General features: G+C 39.7%; 1 protein-coding gene across 2 annotated transcripts in view; it reads left to right on the forward strand.

Moving 5' to 3' along the window:
• The window catches only part of LOC136884195 (uncharacterized), a 114,690-nt gene that overhangs the window by 59,774 nt on the left and 35,115 nt on the right, over window positions 1–19,801 (forward strand). For both annotated transcript variants that reach the window (XM_067156237.2, XM_067156238.2), the window contains one exon: window positions 6,537–6,726. In XM_067156237.2, coding sequence (XP_067012338.2) covers window positions 6,537–6,726 — 190 coding nt within the window. The remainder of the gene's footprint in view (window positions 1–6,536; window positions 6,727–19,801) is intronic.

Below are 19,801 nucleotides of genomic sequence, written 5' to 3' on the forward strand. Positions count from 1 at the left end.
AGTGCACTATGAGAGACTTTGTCTCACTACCAAAAATTGTTGCCTCCTTGGCCATCAGATGATATAGATGTTGATTCCTATAGGGAATCTGAAATATTTGTCCTGAATGAGTAAATTTATAATACCAATATAAATGGTCCCGAATTGGACATTATAAATTTTCCAGCTAACTCATTCCTGGTTGCCATCGTTTCGGCCTTGTGTGCTGGGTTGGGCTCGTCAGTTGGTACCTAGCACATCCACCAAGACGCATGGCTAGTGCATACCGTTGAGGCCACTGCATAGGCTACTTGAAACCACCGGCAGTGCCAATGCACTGTGAGAGACTTTGTCTCACTGCTGAAAAATTTATAATGTCCAATAAGGGACCATTTGTATTGGTATTATAAATTTACTCATTCGGAACAAATATTTCAGATTCCCTATGGGAATCAACATCTGTATCATAAGAATGTGATACACCTCAAGATATGGCAGGGTTCATCACTTGACTTCAGAGGATAGTTCATATTTTCTCGCGTCTAGTTAAATTTTGGAAAGGCTATTCACATGTAAATTTTTAGCGAGAATATCTTATTTCTCTACATGTGTTTCAAATATGTTTTCATGACACATATACGGTTAGGTTAGATGATGCCATTTGAAGAAGAAAACTCTGGAGTGATACCATATTTCTCAGAATCCAAGATGACGTTTTTTTTCGCTCAGAATCTCATGCGAAAAATCAAGGGTTGTCTTGCATTCACGGCCTAACAGTAATGAATACCACTGGCAACTACCGCAGTAACCACGCTGTTTCTTTTCACCCAGGCACGCACACACAAAATTTGTTAACAGTAAACGACCGCGTCTTTATTATACATCGCTAGCCGTGACAAACGGTTGTACAGTGCCTGTGTGTAACGTCACTGGATCTCTGGAAATAGTGAAGAGAGATTGATGTTCAATTAACCTCTACAAAAACGTTTCTCAAATCTGCAGAATGGCATCAAAACATGTGAGCCTCGAGTTCTTAGGGCACGGCTACTCATTGGCAGAGTTATAATGTGTCAACTGTACCTGACTGTTAGTAAAATTAAGTTTTATAGATAGCAGGAATATTTTTGTGATGGATCGTCATAAAGAAACGTAGAACACGTATTGCCGGCAAATTTTCAACGAGTTCTCATCGATGTTATGATGTCATTTTTAAGTTAATGGTTATTAAACCCTCAGAAATGTAGTATAATTGTGCAGCCGCAATAAAATATGGCACAGGCAATATGGCGTCAGCATGAAGACAAAGATAGCTAAGAAAATGTGTACTCCGCAAAAGATGCTTTCAGTGGTCCGCAACAAGGACGCTTTAAGGAAGTCGAAAATAAAATTATGAGGTATGTGCACGAAAAATGCAAGGTCGGAATGGCCATACCGTGGTGCAATAAACTCGTTTGTTGACCTGCAACGTCCGCGATTAAGCCTATATATCGCTAGCCGCTGAAGTTGGCCGAACCCGGCAAGCGAGACATGCGTGTAGCGGTAGCCGGTTATATCTGACGCTGAGTAAAAGTAGTGTAACGGTTTTATAGACATAGGATATAAACTTCATGGTTTTGATCTGTATTGAATTTTGATCACAATAATAATTATTAAATTAATGTCGTATGGTCCACCTTTTTCTATACTATATTATGTACTAGTATTATTGAATTACATTACTAATCTAGGGACTAGTTTTGGCCTTGGCTGGCCATCTTCAGCCTTAATGTAATACATCTAATAATTTAACAAATGTAAAAACACACAGTTGACATGAAAACTAATGTACAAACACACAATTAACATTAAAATGTAGGATGAACTAAGTGTAAAATCTGAAAAATAAATTAGGCTCTAGATTCTTAGCATCTGGAGTATGCTCATCATCCAGACTTTCTTGTATTGATATTCATAGAATTGTTAGTTCCATCACTGTTAATCGTTACAATTTCAATTGCAAAAAGGGAACTGGTAAATGTTGATTCTGTAGTCAGATCATCAATCACCAAATCTACTTGAGTGGTGTTAGCAGTATGCAAGCACTGGATGCCACCGTTAATAACCACCAGCTGACGCAGAACTGCTAGATGTTGTTTCCACATCAACTAATATAATTAAAATGAAATGTTCCCATAATGCTTGTTAAAATCATGCTGAAATGCTGTTGGACATTGTCAGGACGGCACATGAAGATGTGGTTAAAACTGACACATTCTTAATTTGTGGTTGGTATAAATTTCCAGTTCATTGCGGTGCCCATGAAGTTAACCTGAATAAATGATAGATAAAATTGATGAAAAGGAGAGAGAGAGAGCGTCTTAGTCAAATGGCATAGGTTATATGAGACTTGCCTCTCGTTGCGGCATGTGGTGCGTGGTGTTTTAGCCGAGATTAACTTAGATTTTTTGGAACACACCAAAATTAATAATAATAATAATAATAATAATAACAACTTTGACAACAAACTTTTCTGGGCAAGATATGTAGACGACAGCATAGTAAGCATCACAGACGCTGCTACCACCCTCATTAATCTAAATGACATTGACCTGCATACAAAATTCACACTCGAATCCGAAATTGAACAGAAAATTATTTTTTTAGACTTAACTATTATCAGGCACCCAAGCTACTTAAGATACAAGATTTTCAGAAAACCCACCCAGTCAGTCACTACAATCCGTCAAGATTCTTCACACCCCCAAATTCACAAAGAAGCAGCGTACTACAGCATGGTTGTTATTATTATTATTATTATTATTATTATTATTATTATTATTTTTATTATTATTATTATTATTATTATTATTATTATTATTATTATTATTATTATTATTTTATTATTATTATTATTATTATTATTATTATTATTATTATTATTATTATTATTATTATTATTATTGAGAGTCTCCGTGGCTCAGGTGGCAAGACGCCGGACTCTCACCGCTGGGTTCCGTTGTTAAAATTCCGGTCACTTCATGTGAGATTTGTGCTGGAAAAAGCGGAGGCGGGACAGGTTTTTCTCCGGGTACTCCTGTTTTCCCTGTCATATATCATTACAGCAACACTCTCCAATATAATTTCATTCCATCTGTCATTCATTAATCATTGCCAGGAGTAAGTCTGGCTTCGGCAGCCGACACAATTCCTATGCTCGCCGCTAGATGGGGGCTTCATTCCATTCCTCATCTGGTCGAATGACTGGAAATAGGCTGTGCATTTTCATTTATTGTGTTTTATAGACAGCAAGAATATTTTCCTGACGGATTGCCGTATTGTAGAGACGCATGGAATAGGTATTGCCGGCAAATTTTCAGCGGGTTCTCTTCAGTATTATGATTCCAATTTTAAGTTAATGTCCATTAAACCTGTGGAAATAAAGATTCATTGTGCAGCCGCAAAGAAAATGCGGCATAACGAAAGCCAACGTTCGGCGTCTGAATATAGTCTAAAAATGCGTACTCTACAACAAAGGCATTCATATGATTTTACAAAGCACTTTTTGAGCCTGATTTAAATTTTTTGAAGGAAAAAGTGGTGTTTGTCTTGGATTCGGAGAAATACGGTACTGTGATTTTTTCAGAATTAAATTAAACATACACTTTCGCGTAGTATCGGATTTCGAAAAATTGCAGACAAGTAAGCTGTAGTGTGGAAATCATTCGCTGAAATGCAAGTTTTGAACAAACTGATTTTCGTTACGTACAGATTTTAATGTGTATGGGGGGTTTTCTGACCTTCATACAAAAATCGGATATGACGACAATCCGCGATAGTGAGTAAATTTTCTGCTGCTGTGAATTCTCGCTGTAGGGACTTCTATATATTGTGTAACCTAAGTTATTAAGTTGTGTACTAAATCACCTGGGATAATGTTTAAACGTAGGGGTTGTCCTCAGTTTTCCTCTCCTGTGTTGCTGATGTAAGGTTCTTTAAACCTGTCAGCATGGCATGCTGTTATTTGTCTGACTAAGAGTTCAGTGTCATCCATGGTTACAACCTCTTCTTGTGACGTGATGGGCCAGTGTTCAGTTTGTTTGTAAATAAGCCAACTGTTAACCTGTTGTCGTTGTTTGTGAGCCTCCGTATACAACAATTTGGAGGCAGAAGAAGGTACCTGAAGCGTAGCAGAAGCAAACAATAATCCATATTTTTAAAAGGCCGATAGGAAAAAGTGCCAGAATTAGAGGTATTACCATCATCCCTCCCATAGTGGAAACAATTCTGGATAAAGATAGAAGGGACGAACAGTTTGGATTTCACAAAGACGGGTCAGGTATTGACCCAAACATTCATCGTCCGACAATTGATTGAGAAATGTTAGGAGTATTGAAAATGTGTGTGAGACTTAGTGTGGACGGCTCTGAGAGCGTATTAGATCGGTGAGGTTTAAGGTTGGAATTGGTGAAAGCTGCCAACCATGCTGTTCATTGTAGTCATGGATATAATAGGGAAGGACGTGCGCACCGTAATTTTATTTACAAGAAATTAATTTTACTTAATGTACTTCAATACTTAATAAACTCTTAATTTATTTTAAGAAGCAAATCTTAACTTCATATGCTGGTGTAAAAGCATCTGGGACTCTTCCTAATAATAATCATCTTGAACCATTTCCACTTGCTTGGGTGTGGTGAATGAACCTCCTCTATCTTCTCACCAGTCTTCTTCCACTAACTTGTTCCAATGAATTATAATTTTTACCAATTTACTGTTAATACTGTACATGAAATACAATATTAAAGTTAATAATTGCATGCTCGCATGCCTCTATTCATCGTCAGTAATAGAAGAATCATATTTGTTGTCCTCAGTTCTATCATATGAATTCTCTATACCACATTTTTTGAAGGATTTTTCTCCCTAGTAGTAGCGAATGGAGTCCCATGAACATTTAACCCACTCACCAATGAGAGTCACATCTGGTTGCTTAGTTTTTTTCCGCTCTGCATCGGCTCGTGTTTTTCTTCAGCCATCCAGTGTGTGTATTGCTGTTTCAGAGCTGCTTTGAATGGTTAGTTTAAAAACACAACTACTGGTTGGAGGACGCGTGTTAGGCTTCCAGGGATAATCACGAAATCAGTTTTCCCATTTTGTAACTTTTATCACACTTGGAGCAATACATTCTGAAGACTTAGTAGCACGCCTGGGCAACGTGCTAAACATGACACCCAGTCAACCACAGGGTCATAGTCCATCCACCAGTATGCCTTTCTCTGATACTTTCAGAGTATCAGATACTTTCAGAATGGTTTTTCTTTTAAATATACTGTAAATTGGTAGCTTTTTTCCATTGCCAGTTACACATAACATGACCGTACACCCTTGGTTTTTCATACTGCCAGTTTTTATCATTATGCTGGACTTCCTCTTCCGGTTGACAGTCTTGTAAAGTGGCATTTCAAAATAGACCGGCATGTGACCTATGTTACCAATTTGTGGTGGTATTTCTGAATGTTCTCAGTGCAAATTTGTAACCTAACAACGAAAATCAACGACATTTCCCTTTTGATCATCTGGTAGCCGTTGAGTGATGTTATTTCTTCTTCTGAAGCCTTATCTATCGCGACTAAAAGATCTTGTCAGTCAGCACTGGCAAGTTTTGAACCCTTGGCTATAGCTAAAGCTTTCAGTTGGCACATTTCAGTTGTAACTGCATATCTGTATTTTTCTTATCTACATAATCACTCAGCCTTTTTGGCTGCAAAATGCCTGGTGATTAATATTTCTTTTTTGAGGTTGAGTTTTGTTTTTTCACCAGTTGCAAATACAACTTTCTCTGACATAGTTTCTTCCTGCTGTGTGGTTTCCTATGTTCTCTGCTTATTCAATAATGCTAAGCTTTTCTTTAGTCACGAACTAGTGACTGTACACGTTTGTTTTCAATAGCCGCCAGTTCTTATCGTTACGCTGGACTTCCTAGTGTTGATCTGAGAGATGTCTTGTTGGACACGTGGTTCACACTTGCTGTCAGAGGCCGGACAACGCTGTGCTGTATCGGGATCCATTGTTTGAGACATCCTTATTTCGTACCCAGTTTTTCTTTGCTAAATTCCAGAAACAATATGTGCGGAGTACTTGCATGTAGGCACAGGTACAAATAGAGTGAACAGAAATGTCATAGTGATCTGGGGCAGGCATGAAAAGGAAGTGGACAAGCAGAGTGCTAAAGATGTTATATGAACAGGGTTTCTCAGAAGGAGGGATACAGTCCAAAGAAGTCAAAATAAGAGAGATGAAATGAAACTGATGGTCTGGCAGGTCCAGACAATTGTAGAGGATTTTGCAGAGATTCTTTAGAGAAGAATGATGAAAAGATGGGCAGAGTCCTGATATGGGATGCGAAGAATACATTGTCGTGATCGTACGCTACGAACAGTGTAGTTCTCAGAAAGCTGAAACATTTCAGATACACATTTTATTATTCCCTGTTTGTGTACATAACGTATGATTTTGTTTTGTCTTAATTTTTATTTGGGGGTAATGTTGTTGTAGAGTCAATGAATACGACATTTCAGGTGCTGTACCTCACGTCGGCTGCAGGTTTGGCTCGTGGCTTGGCCTGGGACTTGGAGCAGTGCTTGACAGCAATAAGGATCAAGACCCACTGCCTGGTCGGCAGACATTCCTTCACCAAGAGCAACGTGAATGGTGCCCACATCTTGGTCTCGACATTTAAACAGTGGGAGTTGTTCACTCGCTCACGTGGTAAGACTCCTATATGATGTGTGAAACTTAGTTCCCCTTCCCCAGAAGTGAGTCGTGGTTCTTCTAAGAATGCTGAAAGGTGCAGATGGCTCTAGTTGCCAATTTGAAGTTTTCACAGTTGTTGGTTAACAAGTCTGGCTCCTTTGTGAGGTGATTCCTGGGTTTGATTCCCACCCTTGATGGAGATTTTAACTGCTATTGCTTAATTTCTCAGATGTTTGTCCTAATACATACAACACAACACCTGACGATCAATGATTGCAGAACTTGAAATGTTTTGAAACTCCTTCTGTTTCAGGAGTTGCTTCAGTGGCTGAAAGTCCTTTTCTTATTGGCAGCTTTAAAATGAGAAGTGCTCAATTGTGTTCTTTTTCATCTGTGTGATCAGCTGTAAAAACGTTAAGTGGTATTAAGTGTGTATGCGATAGTGCTGTGGTTATCATTATGATACAGTGATTATATTATTCTGTTTTTCTCTAAACCAGATTTGTGTATCTCTGAATTGTGGAAAGACTGTTTGCCATTGCATAACGGGAAAAAAGTATAAACTTTGAGAACTTGCAGGGGTACTGAGTGGATAACGTAGCGAAACACCACCACGAGTCTTCTGCATCAGTGGGACTGCATGGCAACTACGAGGTGTTTGTGAGCAAATGTGATATGGGTGGTTGTAGAATGTTGAAGTCTCTTATACAAGTCCTCAGAGCGTGACATGTCCCACGCCGACATGTCGGTGCTCACTTTCTAGAGTGGCTGCTTGATTCAGTATGCAGAACAGTGTACTCACCACCTCCTCTGTCAATGAGTACGTCACCACTTGTCTCGTCATATACGCAATCTGAAGTGCGCAAATAACGTGACGTACCTCGGTAACATGCATAAGGAACAAGTTCTCTGTGATATGGCTGAATTTATGTCACTTTATCACCCTGCAAAAGTATATAAGACTCATAGTAATGAGCAGTTCATTTTCGCATGTTGTATAGGTTTGAGGGATTGAACAGAAATTTCTTGGAAAAAAACGACGAAACTAGGGTTGGTACATTAAGTAGTTAAAATACGTAGTTGCTCCTGGTTTCAGAGTGGTTTAGTGAAGGATATTGGTACACATCAGTGAAAGGTGGTGGTGTACAATTTCTAATCGCTATACTCCGCACGGCTCTACTTCGAAATTGACTTTTTGGCTGATTTTGGCTCTGTCTGGTTGTTATGCGCTGAAGCATCGACATCCAACCAATCCCAAGCTGCCATTTATATTGATTTATATCGGCAGAGTACGATCTCAAAACCTAATTGCCAACTCTAATGTTTACATTCATCACGTGGTTAAATCTGTCTCACTCAGCGTGTATGGTAGTCAGTACGGTTCACAATATTTTGCATTTTCCTTCATCATTTAGTCTTTATCTCTCTAGTATAGTACAGTATAGTGTAGTTTACAGTTTAGCATAGATAATTTAGTACAATATATGTTTGATTATTCAGAATATAAAATAGCTGCAGTTTTATATACATCCATGTATTAGTGTACTTAGTTTGTTGTCTTTACCATGTCTCAGTGTAGTTCAGGAAAGACAAGTAGGAAAAAATTGAGAGATGTGGGACAAACCAGGCCCGTAAAATTATGTCCAGCGTGCACGAGTACTTATAAAAAAGGAGAACGGTGCTACGTCGCTTCCTGTAGCTCAAGCCGTACAGAGAACTGCCGACGCTACCAAAGTAAGTAAATACACAGTAGTGGCAGTTGGAAAGGAGAAATACCGGGCTGAGGAACAAACTCTTGGATCCTCTAAGTTTGAAACGCCAGGTAAGAAAAGGAATCGGGCCAAACCAGTGACGAATTTGGACAGTTTCCAGAAAGATGCCATTTGCCGGTATATTTATGACTACTACCGCAGTAGAGACCACCCTACTCTTGCGAAACTAAGTGAGTCTCTGAGGGAAAGCAAATTATTTAAGGGAAGCAAGACTTCACTGAATGTTGTGGTAAAGGAACTGGGATTCCGTTACAAGAAATTAAACGGCCGGTGAGTATTAATGGGGGAGAAGTTATATTGTGATGTGGCGCTGCCGTTTAAGGGACGTTATGAAAGAAAATTTTGATTTGATTGTGTGGTTAGATGAAACATGGATCAATGCAAATTATACCGTACGGAAAGGCTGGAAAGATGATTTTGTGGAAGGTACAATGGCAGTGCCCATTGGTAAGGGGGGGAAGAATTTTTGTGCTACATGCCGGTACTGCAAACGGATTTGTACCTAACTGTTTATATGTAGTGTGGTGTAAGAAGACTGGTGATTACCACAAAGAGATGAATAGTGTTAATTTTCAGAACTGGTTTGAATAAACATTAATGAATAACCTGTCTGAAAATTGTACGATAATAATGGACAACGCCTCCGACCATTCCGTAATTCAGGACAAAGCTCCGACAATTGCAGCATAGAAGTCGATTCTTGCTGAGTGGTTAAGGGGGCACGGCGTGCGGGACGACATGAAGAAAGGCAAACTGTTGCAGCTTGTAAAAGAAAACAAGCATACTGAGCTCGATAGCTGCAGTCGCGTAAGTGCGGCCAGTATCCAGTAATCGGGAGATAGTGGGTTCGAGCCCCACTGTCGGCAGCCCTGAAGATGGTTTTCCATGGTTTCCCATTTTCACACCAGGCAAATGCCGGGGCTGTACCTTAATCAAGGCCACGTCCACTTCCTAGGCCTTTCCTATCCCATCGTCGCCACAAGACATATCTGTGTCGGTGCTACGTAAAAAAAAAAAAAAAAAAGTAGAAAACAAGCCACAATTTCCAGTGTACTGTATGTTGTGGACGAAATAGCAAGACGTCATGGATATAAAGTTATTAGACTTCCACCTTATCATTGCCATTTCAATGCAGTAGAGAAAATTTTTGCTCAGATTAAGGGTTATGTTGCAACCAAAAGTATGTGGTTTACTGTACCAGAGGTGGGAAACCTGTTAGCCGAAGCTGTGGTGAATGTCGGTGCTGATGACTGGAGAAAAGTTGTGCGCAGTACACAAGGATTAATACATGAGGCGTGGGAAGTAGTGGAGTACTCCGTTGAAAGTTTCATAATATCTTTGGGAGCTGGTGATAGTGACAGTGATTCATTGTTGGAGGTCTCCAGTGACTCAGATCAGTAGAGTGTTCCCTTTGTAGGCCATTACCTCCTTCCTTTGCCAGCCATTAGCGGTGACTGATGTGTTATGAGTACAGTATTACATTTTATAAGGGCTGTTTACCATGGTTGTATTGCATCAGCTGGCAACAGAAGAAAGTCAATGCTCATTTGTTTTGCAAAACTTAGAAATTTAGAAGTAAAGCCATGCAGAGTATAGATTGCGAGCCAATAGCCTGGATTCTGTTCCAAACCTTTCTGCAATGCCACTTGATGGAGATTTGTCTATCAGATGGGGATGTTAAGCCTTGAGCAGACCCTTTGGTTCTATTCGATAGGATTAGGCTGTGTGCTCCCTTCCTGCTATCGTATATTACGTCGCTCATTTCATCTCATACCTCCTCTGATGTGGTTGACATCAGGAAGGGCGTCCAGTCATAAAACTCGCTATGATGATTCATCTATATATATATATAAAATACGAGTTTTGTCTGTTCATTGCTTAGAATTTGAAAATAATGGTATTTCTGTATCGGCCATGTCCACAGTAACAAGGAAATGTACTTTTTACTTTTCCGTAATTTCTGTATGTATGTATGTATGTATGTATGTATGTATGTATCAAGGTTCTTAAACACTACTAAAGGTTGGGCCCAACACGAGCCGAGCTGCTATTGGTTAACGAAATGACGTCACAGTAGGAGCAAAGCAGCCGAGCCCAGAGCGCGCAAATCAGTAGGAATCTCATAATATCAGCAAACATTACAGTTTCTCAGAACTAATTGCAGACCAGACATAAAGATTACTGCTGTTATAAGATTGAAAAAGAGTACAGCATAGTAACTTTTCCTTATTTCCATTAGGAATAAGGCGTAAATGTAACGTGACGGCACACTGACCAACGCTTGAAATTTGTTAACATTTCCAAGTTCCTCTATTTAGATATGTTATCTTTGTCATATTAAATCTTTACAGCAGAAATTCCGTGGGAACTACCGTATGTTAACATACGATATACTGACTCGCTTCCGCAGGTATAGAGTTTAACACATATTATAACAGCAACAGAAGTAAGTTCATATTCAAAACCATGCATAGATAGTCCTGGAAAACCTACAACCTGTTTTCCAGTCTTTGACCAGGTCAGGGATGTAATGAATGAACCCATATATAGGCTATTATTACAATGGGGTCGCCACTCCCAAAGTGATTTATTAATGACTGATAAATGCTATGAAATGATAATGGAGAGTGTTGCTGGAATGAAAGATGACAAGGAAAACCGGAGTACCCGGAGAAAAACCTGTCCCGCCTCCACTTTGACCAGCACAAATCTCACATGGAGTGGCCGGTATCCAGTGGTGAGAAGCGAACGCGCTGCCGTCTGAGCCACGGAGGCTCCGCATAGATAGTCTACTTTTAAAAAATTAAACAATAAGAACAGGAAAAAACACTTCATTAGAACACAGTCCTACCTGTGAGATTAGATGTCATGAAGTGGTTGCTTTTGAAGATGAAATCCACTCTCGTGCCTTTCGCCGATGAGCTGCTATGGATTTTTCAGTTCTTGTCCGAATGTTCATTTGTCGTATGCGTATAAATATTCTCGTACTAACATACAGTTTAATATTTCTGGTGGTACAGCGGGGAATTTACTGCTAAGTATTTGACACACTTTGCGTATAATATCAGGTATGAGTCACAGTTCAGCACGTCCGTGAGTGTCCCTGAAAATTAACTCAAATTCCTTTATTTGGTTTACCATTCTAACGATGGAACGAGTAGACCTCCCCGAGATAACATTTCTATCCATCCCACAGGGGCTGTACCAGAAGAAGCCGGCGAGGTACCGAAATCCCCCTGCTGAACTATCAGCTGCCGCTGTAAATTGCGGTGAAATATTTTTTTTTTTTTTTTTTTTTTTTTTTTTTTTTTTTGCTATTTGCTTTACGTCGCACCGACACAGATAGGTCTTATGGCGACGATGGGACAGGAAAGGCCTAGGAATGGGAGGAAGCGTCCGTGGCCTTAATTAAGTACAGCCCCAGTATTTGCCTGGTGTGAAAATGGGAAACCACGGAAAATCGTCTTCAGGGCTGCCAACAGTGGGGTTCGAACCCACTATCTCCCGAAGACTGGATACTGGCCGCACTTAAGCGACTGCAGCTATCGAACTCGGTCGGTGAATCATTAACGGCACAGTTTTCTATCGCAATGATACTGTACTATGAACACATAAATGTCACACCTGCTACTATTACACTGTTCAGGCAACTAACGAAAAGAAAATAAGTGCACCTCACTGCACGAAACACAGCAACCTAACAGAGATCTCACAGAAACTAACTACTGTACGACACACACACTACGCAAAATACAGTAGGCCACTAGATAAACCAACAGCAATATACGGAAAGAAATTACATATAGTTATTACGTGGAAATCCTTTCTTTATAAGACAGACATATATAAACAACGAAATGAGATACACGTGCGGTTGTATGCTATACAGTCACGGTGCTCCTGTGATGACGTCACGAGCAAGACGAGGGAAAACTAACATCTACTGCGCAACCAATCTGGGCCACCCGTGTGTGTATGTATGTATGTACACGCAACACGAGAAAACGGCCGAACAGAATTTCATGAAAATCGGTATGTAACGTCGGGGGACGAGCCACTACAATCTAGGCTATAGATCATTTTATTCGTGCCGAGTGAAATGGTAGTTTAGCTTAAGGTTGAAATGTAATACTCAAACATTTTTATTATTAGTGGTCATATCGATAAATACTACTAACTAAAGTTATATAGAATTAAATTTCCGAACTTTTATATTTTATACATTTTACCGTACCAGCTATGATAACACAGATATTCATGAATTTGTATTTTTCTTGCCAAGTCCATATCAATGCCGAGCCACGAGAAAATGGGTAAACAGAATTTAATGAAAATCGGTATATAGAGTCGGGGAATAAGACACTACAGTCTAAGCTATAAACAATTTTATTCACCCTGGATGAAATTATAGTTTAGGGGAAGGCATCAAAAATTTAATTTTTAAATACCTATGTCATTGATCCTATCGAAAAGTACTACATAACAAAAGTTATAGATAATACAATTTCCGATCATGTATGCTTTATCAGTTTTACCGTACCGACTATGATAAGAATGGTATTTCAGAGTCGGAAGGAAACTAAATGTGAAGGCCTACAATATCGAAAGCGCATAACATTGATCAGCAATAACATTATATAGACCATTGTTTGTTGTGATATTCTTTGTCTCTTATGGTGCCACTCAACTCCGATAGATGGGATTACCGCTGCGTACCGAGTATAACAGCCTGATTGAATATTGGCGGGAAATAGCAGGGGAGTTGAAAAACTTTCTTCTTTAACATGCCATTTCTCTGGTTCATAAATTTCCTGATACTGCTGGTACGTAACACACTGGTTCATCATAGTATTTCATCTATTTGACCCCTATTCTGACGCGCTGTTTTGAATGAGCAGTGTGTACATTTACGGCACAGACTCACTTAACAGTAGTAGTAGTAGTAGTAGTATGCCCTGGTCTAGAATTACAATTCACCGGGCGAGTTGGCCGTGCGGCTGTGAGCTTGCATCCGGGAGATAGTGGGATTGAATTCCAATGTCCGCAGCCCTGAAGATGGTTTTCCGTGGTTTCCCATTTTCACACCACTCAAATGCTGGGGCTGTACTTTAATTAAGTCCACGGCCGCTCCTAGGCCTTTCCTATCCCATCGTTGCCAGCGGGCCTATCATTGCAATGAACTTTCCCTAACCCAGTCATCGTATGAGAAAAGGCGTTTGGTGACTTCCCCGTCGCGTTTCTAGGGTAACGTTGAGAGCTATGCAATTTAATACAATCTTGCTCACGTGTACAGTACCTAACTAGAATTCTGGTATACAATGAAGAATTCCGTAGCGAAGCACGGGTACATCAGCTAGTCCTACACTATACCTGACCCTGTATAATACCGTATTTACCCGAATAATCTCCGCCGTCGAATAATGCCCGCACCCTCATTTTAGGAAGGCTCATTTGAAAAAAAAATTAAATGAACTAAAATTCCTTCCATCGAAAGAGTAACGCAGGCATAAACAAACATTTCGTATCACTCCGCGAGGTGCACGTGGTCTTTACGCAAATATGAACATGTAAATTTACGGATATAGCTGCTTTGCCTGAGATGATAAAAATAGATTATCACTGCTATGAAATATATTTTCCATGAAAATGAGCAAGTAGGCCTACATTTTTTTCATCGAGTTATATCTTGAATTCCAAAGCGATGACCTATATTTTTCGTGGGCTTAAATGTTTCCTAAAAGTCTAAATTAATTTTTAACACCAAACCCCGAGAAAGTGTTGAGGGAAATTTTCGAGATATTAAGGAAAATGGACGGGCCAGTTCTGTTCGCAGGCTGATGCCACACGTGAGTGCCATCTTCTGCGCCTGCTGCTGCATGCTTACAAAATACACTCTGAATACTATTTCCCTCGCCTGTCGATACAATACTTGTCTTTTTGCTCTTCCTGGATTCATCGTACACACGCAAATAATTCCCTAAATACGTTGATTATGATATTTACAAATAAAACTCAAAACATTCACTCGTGACCCGCAGAAAACTGGCACTTCTTACTGAAATGATTCTATTGGCTCTGCGAAAAAACACGTCGTACTACAAAGCGCGCGAATGTTACTGTGCAACCCTCTTCACACCGCCTTCCCGGCTGCGTTCTACTCTAGAATCCTCTCCTAAATTACTTACAAGTTCGTCACACTCCACGTCTAAAACACTTCTCACACGTGGTCTCTGTTTACTGGACAATAATTCGACCGGTGGTGGATAATTCTTTTCGTGCAATGTAAACACTTAGACACACTGGCGAAATCTGATGTTTTATGATACAGTAAAACCTCGTTAATTCGAAGTCTTTGTAATACAGAAATCGGACTTCCAATTACATGATTTCGAATTAACAACCATCTTGTAATTCAGAAATGCCAACCCTCGCCAATTTTCGCGGATTCTGCTTTTCCGCATACTACCTGCTACGTGATATTGTGGCGTTCCTTAAAACTCTGAATACAAAAGAATTATGGTTTCACTCTATTTTCAAGTATGAAACACACTATAGACACACCGAAATGAGTGAAAGTGCGGAAAGCTACCCCTACATGTTCCGGAAGACGTGATCTATCGTGACGCGGAGAAATTTTGAATTTAAATTACTCTGTAAACCACTGTACTATTTAAAAAACTGTAAAGTCAGTTTAGAATTAAAAGTGTGAATTGCTTTCCGTTTAAATATGACATATGGGGACAGTTATCTTCCATCTACTGTTGCACAAAGCATAACTGTACACTCGCCGTCGAAAACTAGGTGAGCCAGGAGGGTGTTGGCAACCTTGACGCAAATAAAACCCGCACCCCAAATTCGTGCATCAAAATTTTTAACAAAATATGCGGGGAGTAATCGCGTAAATGCGGTATGTTTTTAATAGTGATGTCACCATATGGAAAAGTCTTCAAAGTAACCTTGGAAACATGCTGTGCAGTCTAACAAAACCAAACCATAAGTTGCAGTGGGAATTTAACATTGACAACTTAAGGTATGGTTTCTTCAATGAAGTTCCTGCAATGTCTTCTTGTACCAAAATATGAAATAACCACCTTGTGTGGTTACAATTATAGCCTTCATGTGGACTGCCTGCACCAGGGTCCGGTCATAGTACTGTGATTTGTGACAACTGCGTTGCACAAAATAAAAATACTATAATCTATCAGCTCCATGGTCCGTATTGATAGTTTGAGCACACAAGTATGAAGGATGAGAGTTTTCCACCTAATCAATACTTTATTTTACAAAGTGTCTAACATTTTTTTACATTGAAGACAGTTTATCAGTTTTGACCTGTTAAATAGTCATCGTCAGCTGTTGATGAACCTGCTTATTCAATAGTGACTGTACAGAATAAAACATTACTAAGATTAAACATGAATGCCACCATTCTAATAAAATACTTATGTTAAGATATATACATATGGTACAGTTGTTGAAGTTAAAAGGCTTTGACTTCCTAGAGTCCCATGAATGCCACATATTCCAAAAATTATATTTGCTATAAATTTAATAATAGAATACAATTCTTAGAGTCTAAAAGGTCACTGACATCCTGGTGTCAAGTTCAAATATCTTATGCTGTAATGCTAACATTATGTCCAACGGTTGTGTAAGGTAGATTCAAAAGTGCATTGTCAAGGCCACAAATATGCGGGGAATGTTGTGTTCAGTAGAATATGAGGTTCTGTACTTGTTATACAGGTACTATGCTCATTCTCAGTCTATATCATTGCTGATAAACATGCTAGTTTTTACTAGACTTCTTGTTGAGGCAAAAGTTGCTGTGTATGATGTATTGAAATTAATGAAAGTAAGCATGAGTGCTCCCCTCTTCATACTTGCATTCCACTCAGGTAAAGTCAAAAATTCTGAGAAAGAAGGGAAAGTGGGAATAAGTGATAGAGAGTGCCTGCTAAATGGGTTGTGTACTATTTTGTGTGTATGTGTGTGCGTGCACGTGCGCGCGTAAAAAATTTTAGACACTTTGTAAAATAAAGTATTGATTAGGTGGAAAACTCTCATTCTTCATACTTGTGTGCAGAATAAAAATAACATTATCATGTGGAGATTTATATCAGGTTTACATGTTCTACCAGTGGGTCATCTCGGCCATTAAATATAGCACTCCTTGGTGAAAACTTAATAAAACTGTCATCATCGGAAAAGAAAATATGTATGACTGGCAACATATGTTCACTGCTCATGGTAGGAAAAATGTTCCTCAGATCACATCTTTGAGTCATTTTACTGTAAAAAATGATATGCCCGGTGTCATCTGTCGTCAAAAATTGGATGTTCCAACTGTAATTGTGAAAAATTTGCTAGGCAGAAAATCTCCCTCAGAACCTTCCTAAGAAGGAAGTGAAAGGCATGACAGCAGAAAGGACGAAATATCTGCAACCACATTCGAGAGTACGAACCAAGGGATTTGTAGTGCCCACGTGTGAGCAACATTAATGCTGCTGAACCTAGGCCAAGTAGCAAGACAGATTGTGCGCGCTACAGGAAAAGACATACAGTATGTAATTAATCCATTAAGGACTAAGCACTGAAAAAATATAGTTTTTTTTTGGAATATTATTCTATATTTCTCTTGAAATTAGATCAGAAAGACCAGAAAATGTGTGAACAAAAAGTATTTACAAATAGCTTGATCACAACAGACCTCCATGTGTATAATATTGGGGTATGGCAACAAGTTAGATACATATATACAAGTACATAATATTTACGAATATACACAGACAAGAAACATGTTTCTTGGGAGCAAGATTTAGTTATAGCAGAATGTCCAGTTGGGTGATCCACTGTATGGCTTCCTCTGTTTGTTCCAAAATGTCACTCAGGCTACCTGTGTAAGAACGTCGTGTACATTCACTTACAATATGGGGGATCGTCTGCCGAGAGGCACCACACTCACACTGGTGATGAAATATATTTCCACTTACAAAGGGCATCCCTGCATCGTCCATGATTTGTTCTCACCCAATTCAGAGTGGTACAAATCTTACGCGGTAGATGATGTCCACCAGGAAGATGTTCACCAGAAAAGATGTGTAAGGAACTGTCTGTGGCAATTTCCAGCAACTTCTCCATTCTTCTAAAGGGTGAAACTTCCCATCAGCCTTTGTAACAGCATCACGCAGAGATGGATGACGTAACTTGAGCCTCGTTATCTTGAAAACAGGAATATCATCCAAAACAGTCAGTTGAGGGTTCATTTCTATCTTCTTGTACTCTCGAATGAGAGCATTTGATCTTCTTAAATCAGGCGGCATTATACCTGACAGAATTGGTAGCCAATAAAGGGGTGTGGACTGGATAGTACCAGATATTAACCACATGCTAGCATTCAGTTGAGTATCAGTGAGTCTTGGATATGGGCTATTCCACCAAACTGGTGCACAGTACTCAGCACACGAGTAAACCAGTCCCTAAGCAGATCTTAAAGTCTTTGCTGAGGAATCCCAACTTTGGCCACACAATTTCTGAAGGATATTATTACGTGTTTTGAGCTTTTTGGACAGATTCATAAGATGTTTGTAAGGTAGTGTGCGATCAAGTGTAATGCCCAAATATATTGGATACCAGCTGTGCCGAAGTTCACGATGACAAAAACGTATGTGAAGTTTAATGCCAGCTTGGCGATTATTCAGGTGAAAACAAGACACTTCTGTTTTGTTAGGGTTAGGATTCAGTCGTCATTTCTTGAAGTAAGTTTAAAGTGAAATCAAGTCTCTTTGTAGCACTTCTTCTGTCACACTTAGGTCTCGATGTTGAGTGGCTAGTGTTATATCAGCATAACAATTTTCATGATGTTTCTGGGAGATCGGAGATATACAAATTGAACAGTAGGGGAGACGGTACTGATGCTTGAGGGAATCCATTTTTAAGCTTCCTTTCTGTACTCGTACTGTTACCCATACACGCTCCAGTTCAGCCTAAGTCACTGGCAAGTGCAGATGTATTGAGCGGAGGGTCCCTGGAGTGGGAGAAGGGAGTGTAAGTGCTGAGTGCAGGAAGGTAGTGAGGAGTTTACAGACAATGATTGGTGTGGAGCAATACAGGGCAATCATAGGAGGATGGCAGGGAAGAAAGAAGAAAGAAGAAGTGAAGACAAGAGGGTGTAAAATAGAAATGGAAACGAAAGGAGAATTAATGCTATCAGCGGTGGTAATTATGATAATGCTATGGATTGTGGGGGGGTAGAACTGAACCCAGGTCCGACTTCCAGTGGAAATATGAGCTGGGAAGACATGGAAGCAATCAGAAGAGTTGTTAAAGAGGTGGTTATAGAAGTCTGCCCCTTTGAGCAACTCAAAAATATGATCCAAGAGCATATGAGGGAGTTTGAAAAAATGAAGATATGGTTCCGAGAAAGGGCAGGAGACACACCATCTCAAGTAAGGAAAAATACTGAAGAAGTTGCAGCATTAAGAGAGAAAATAGGACGATTAGAAGAGGAGACTCTGAAACTGAAAGCTGAAGTGGAAGCCAACACTCTAAATCGTAGAAATAAATGCCTATTTATATACGGCGTGCCTGAAGAGAAGAGGGAGGACAAAGTGCTTACAATTTATAAAGTAGTGGACCTAATTCAGGGGATATGAAAATCAATTTTAGTGAAGCGGACATAGACGATGTGCAGAGAGTGGGAAGAATTAGAGGCAACAGGCCTATCAAAGTACAACTATTTTCTACATTGATGGCTGATATTGTGGTTGGCAATGCAGGTAACATACAGAGGGAAAAAATATGGATCGAGAGGGACATGGGATCTTAAGCGATTAGGAATGAGAAAATTCTTAGAAAACATATGATATGAGCTAGACAGCATGGGCTGAGAGCAGTCATCAAAGGACAGGAACTAGTGGTGTCAAGCAACAGCTGGAGTAGAATCTGGTCTGTGAATAGATTGATGGAACTAGAAATGAAGATGAAACAAGACGAAGAAACAGAGAGAAGTGTAGCGATTAGTGGGGAAGATAGGCAAGTGGAAGATAAGTGATATTGGAGAAGATGGGGATGGTAGAAGTGTAAATACCGAAAGTATCAGTGTGATGTGCGAAGAGAGACAGGGAGAGGTGCCAAGTGGAAGTGCGATTATAAACACCGATAAGGAAGGAACAGTGGATAATGGGGCGAGAGTAGATAGGCCTAGGGACACAGACACAGTCACAGCTAGAGGCAAAGGAAGTCAGCAGAGTGGAAACAGTGAAGAAATGGAGGCACAGAGAGAAAAGGAACGTTCGGAGGCAATCTGGAAGAGAACAGAG

The sequence above is a fragment of the Anabrus simplex genome, chromosome 12, assembly GCF_040414725.1.
Source record: "Anabrus simplex isolate iqAnaSimp1 chromosome 12, ASM4041472v1, whole genome shotgun sequence".
NCBI lineage: Eukaryota > Metazoa > Arthropoda > Insecta > Orthoptera > Tettigoniidae > Anabrus > Anabrus simplex.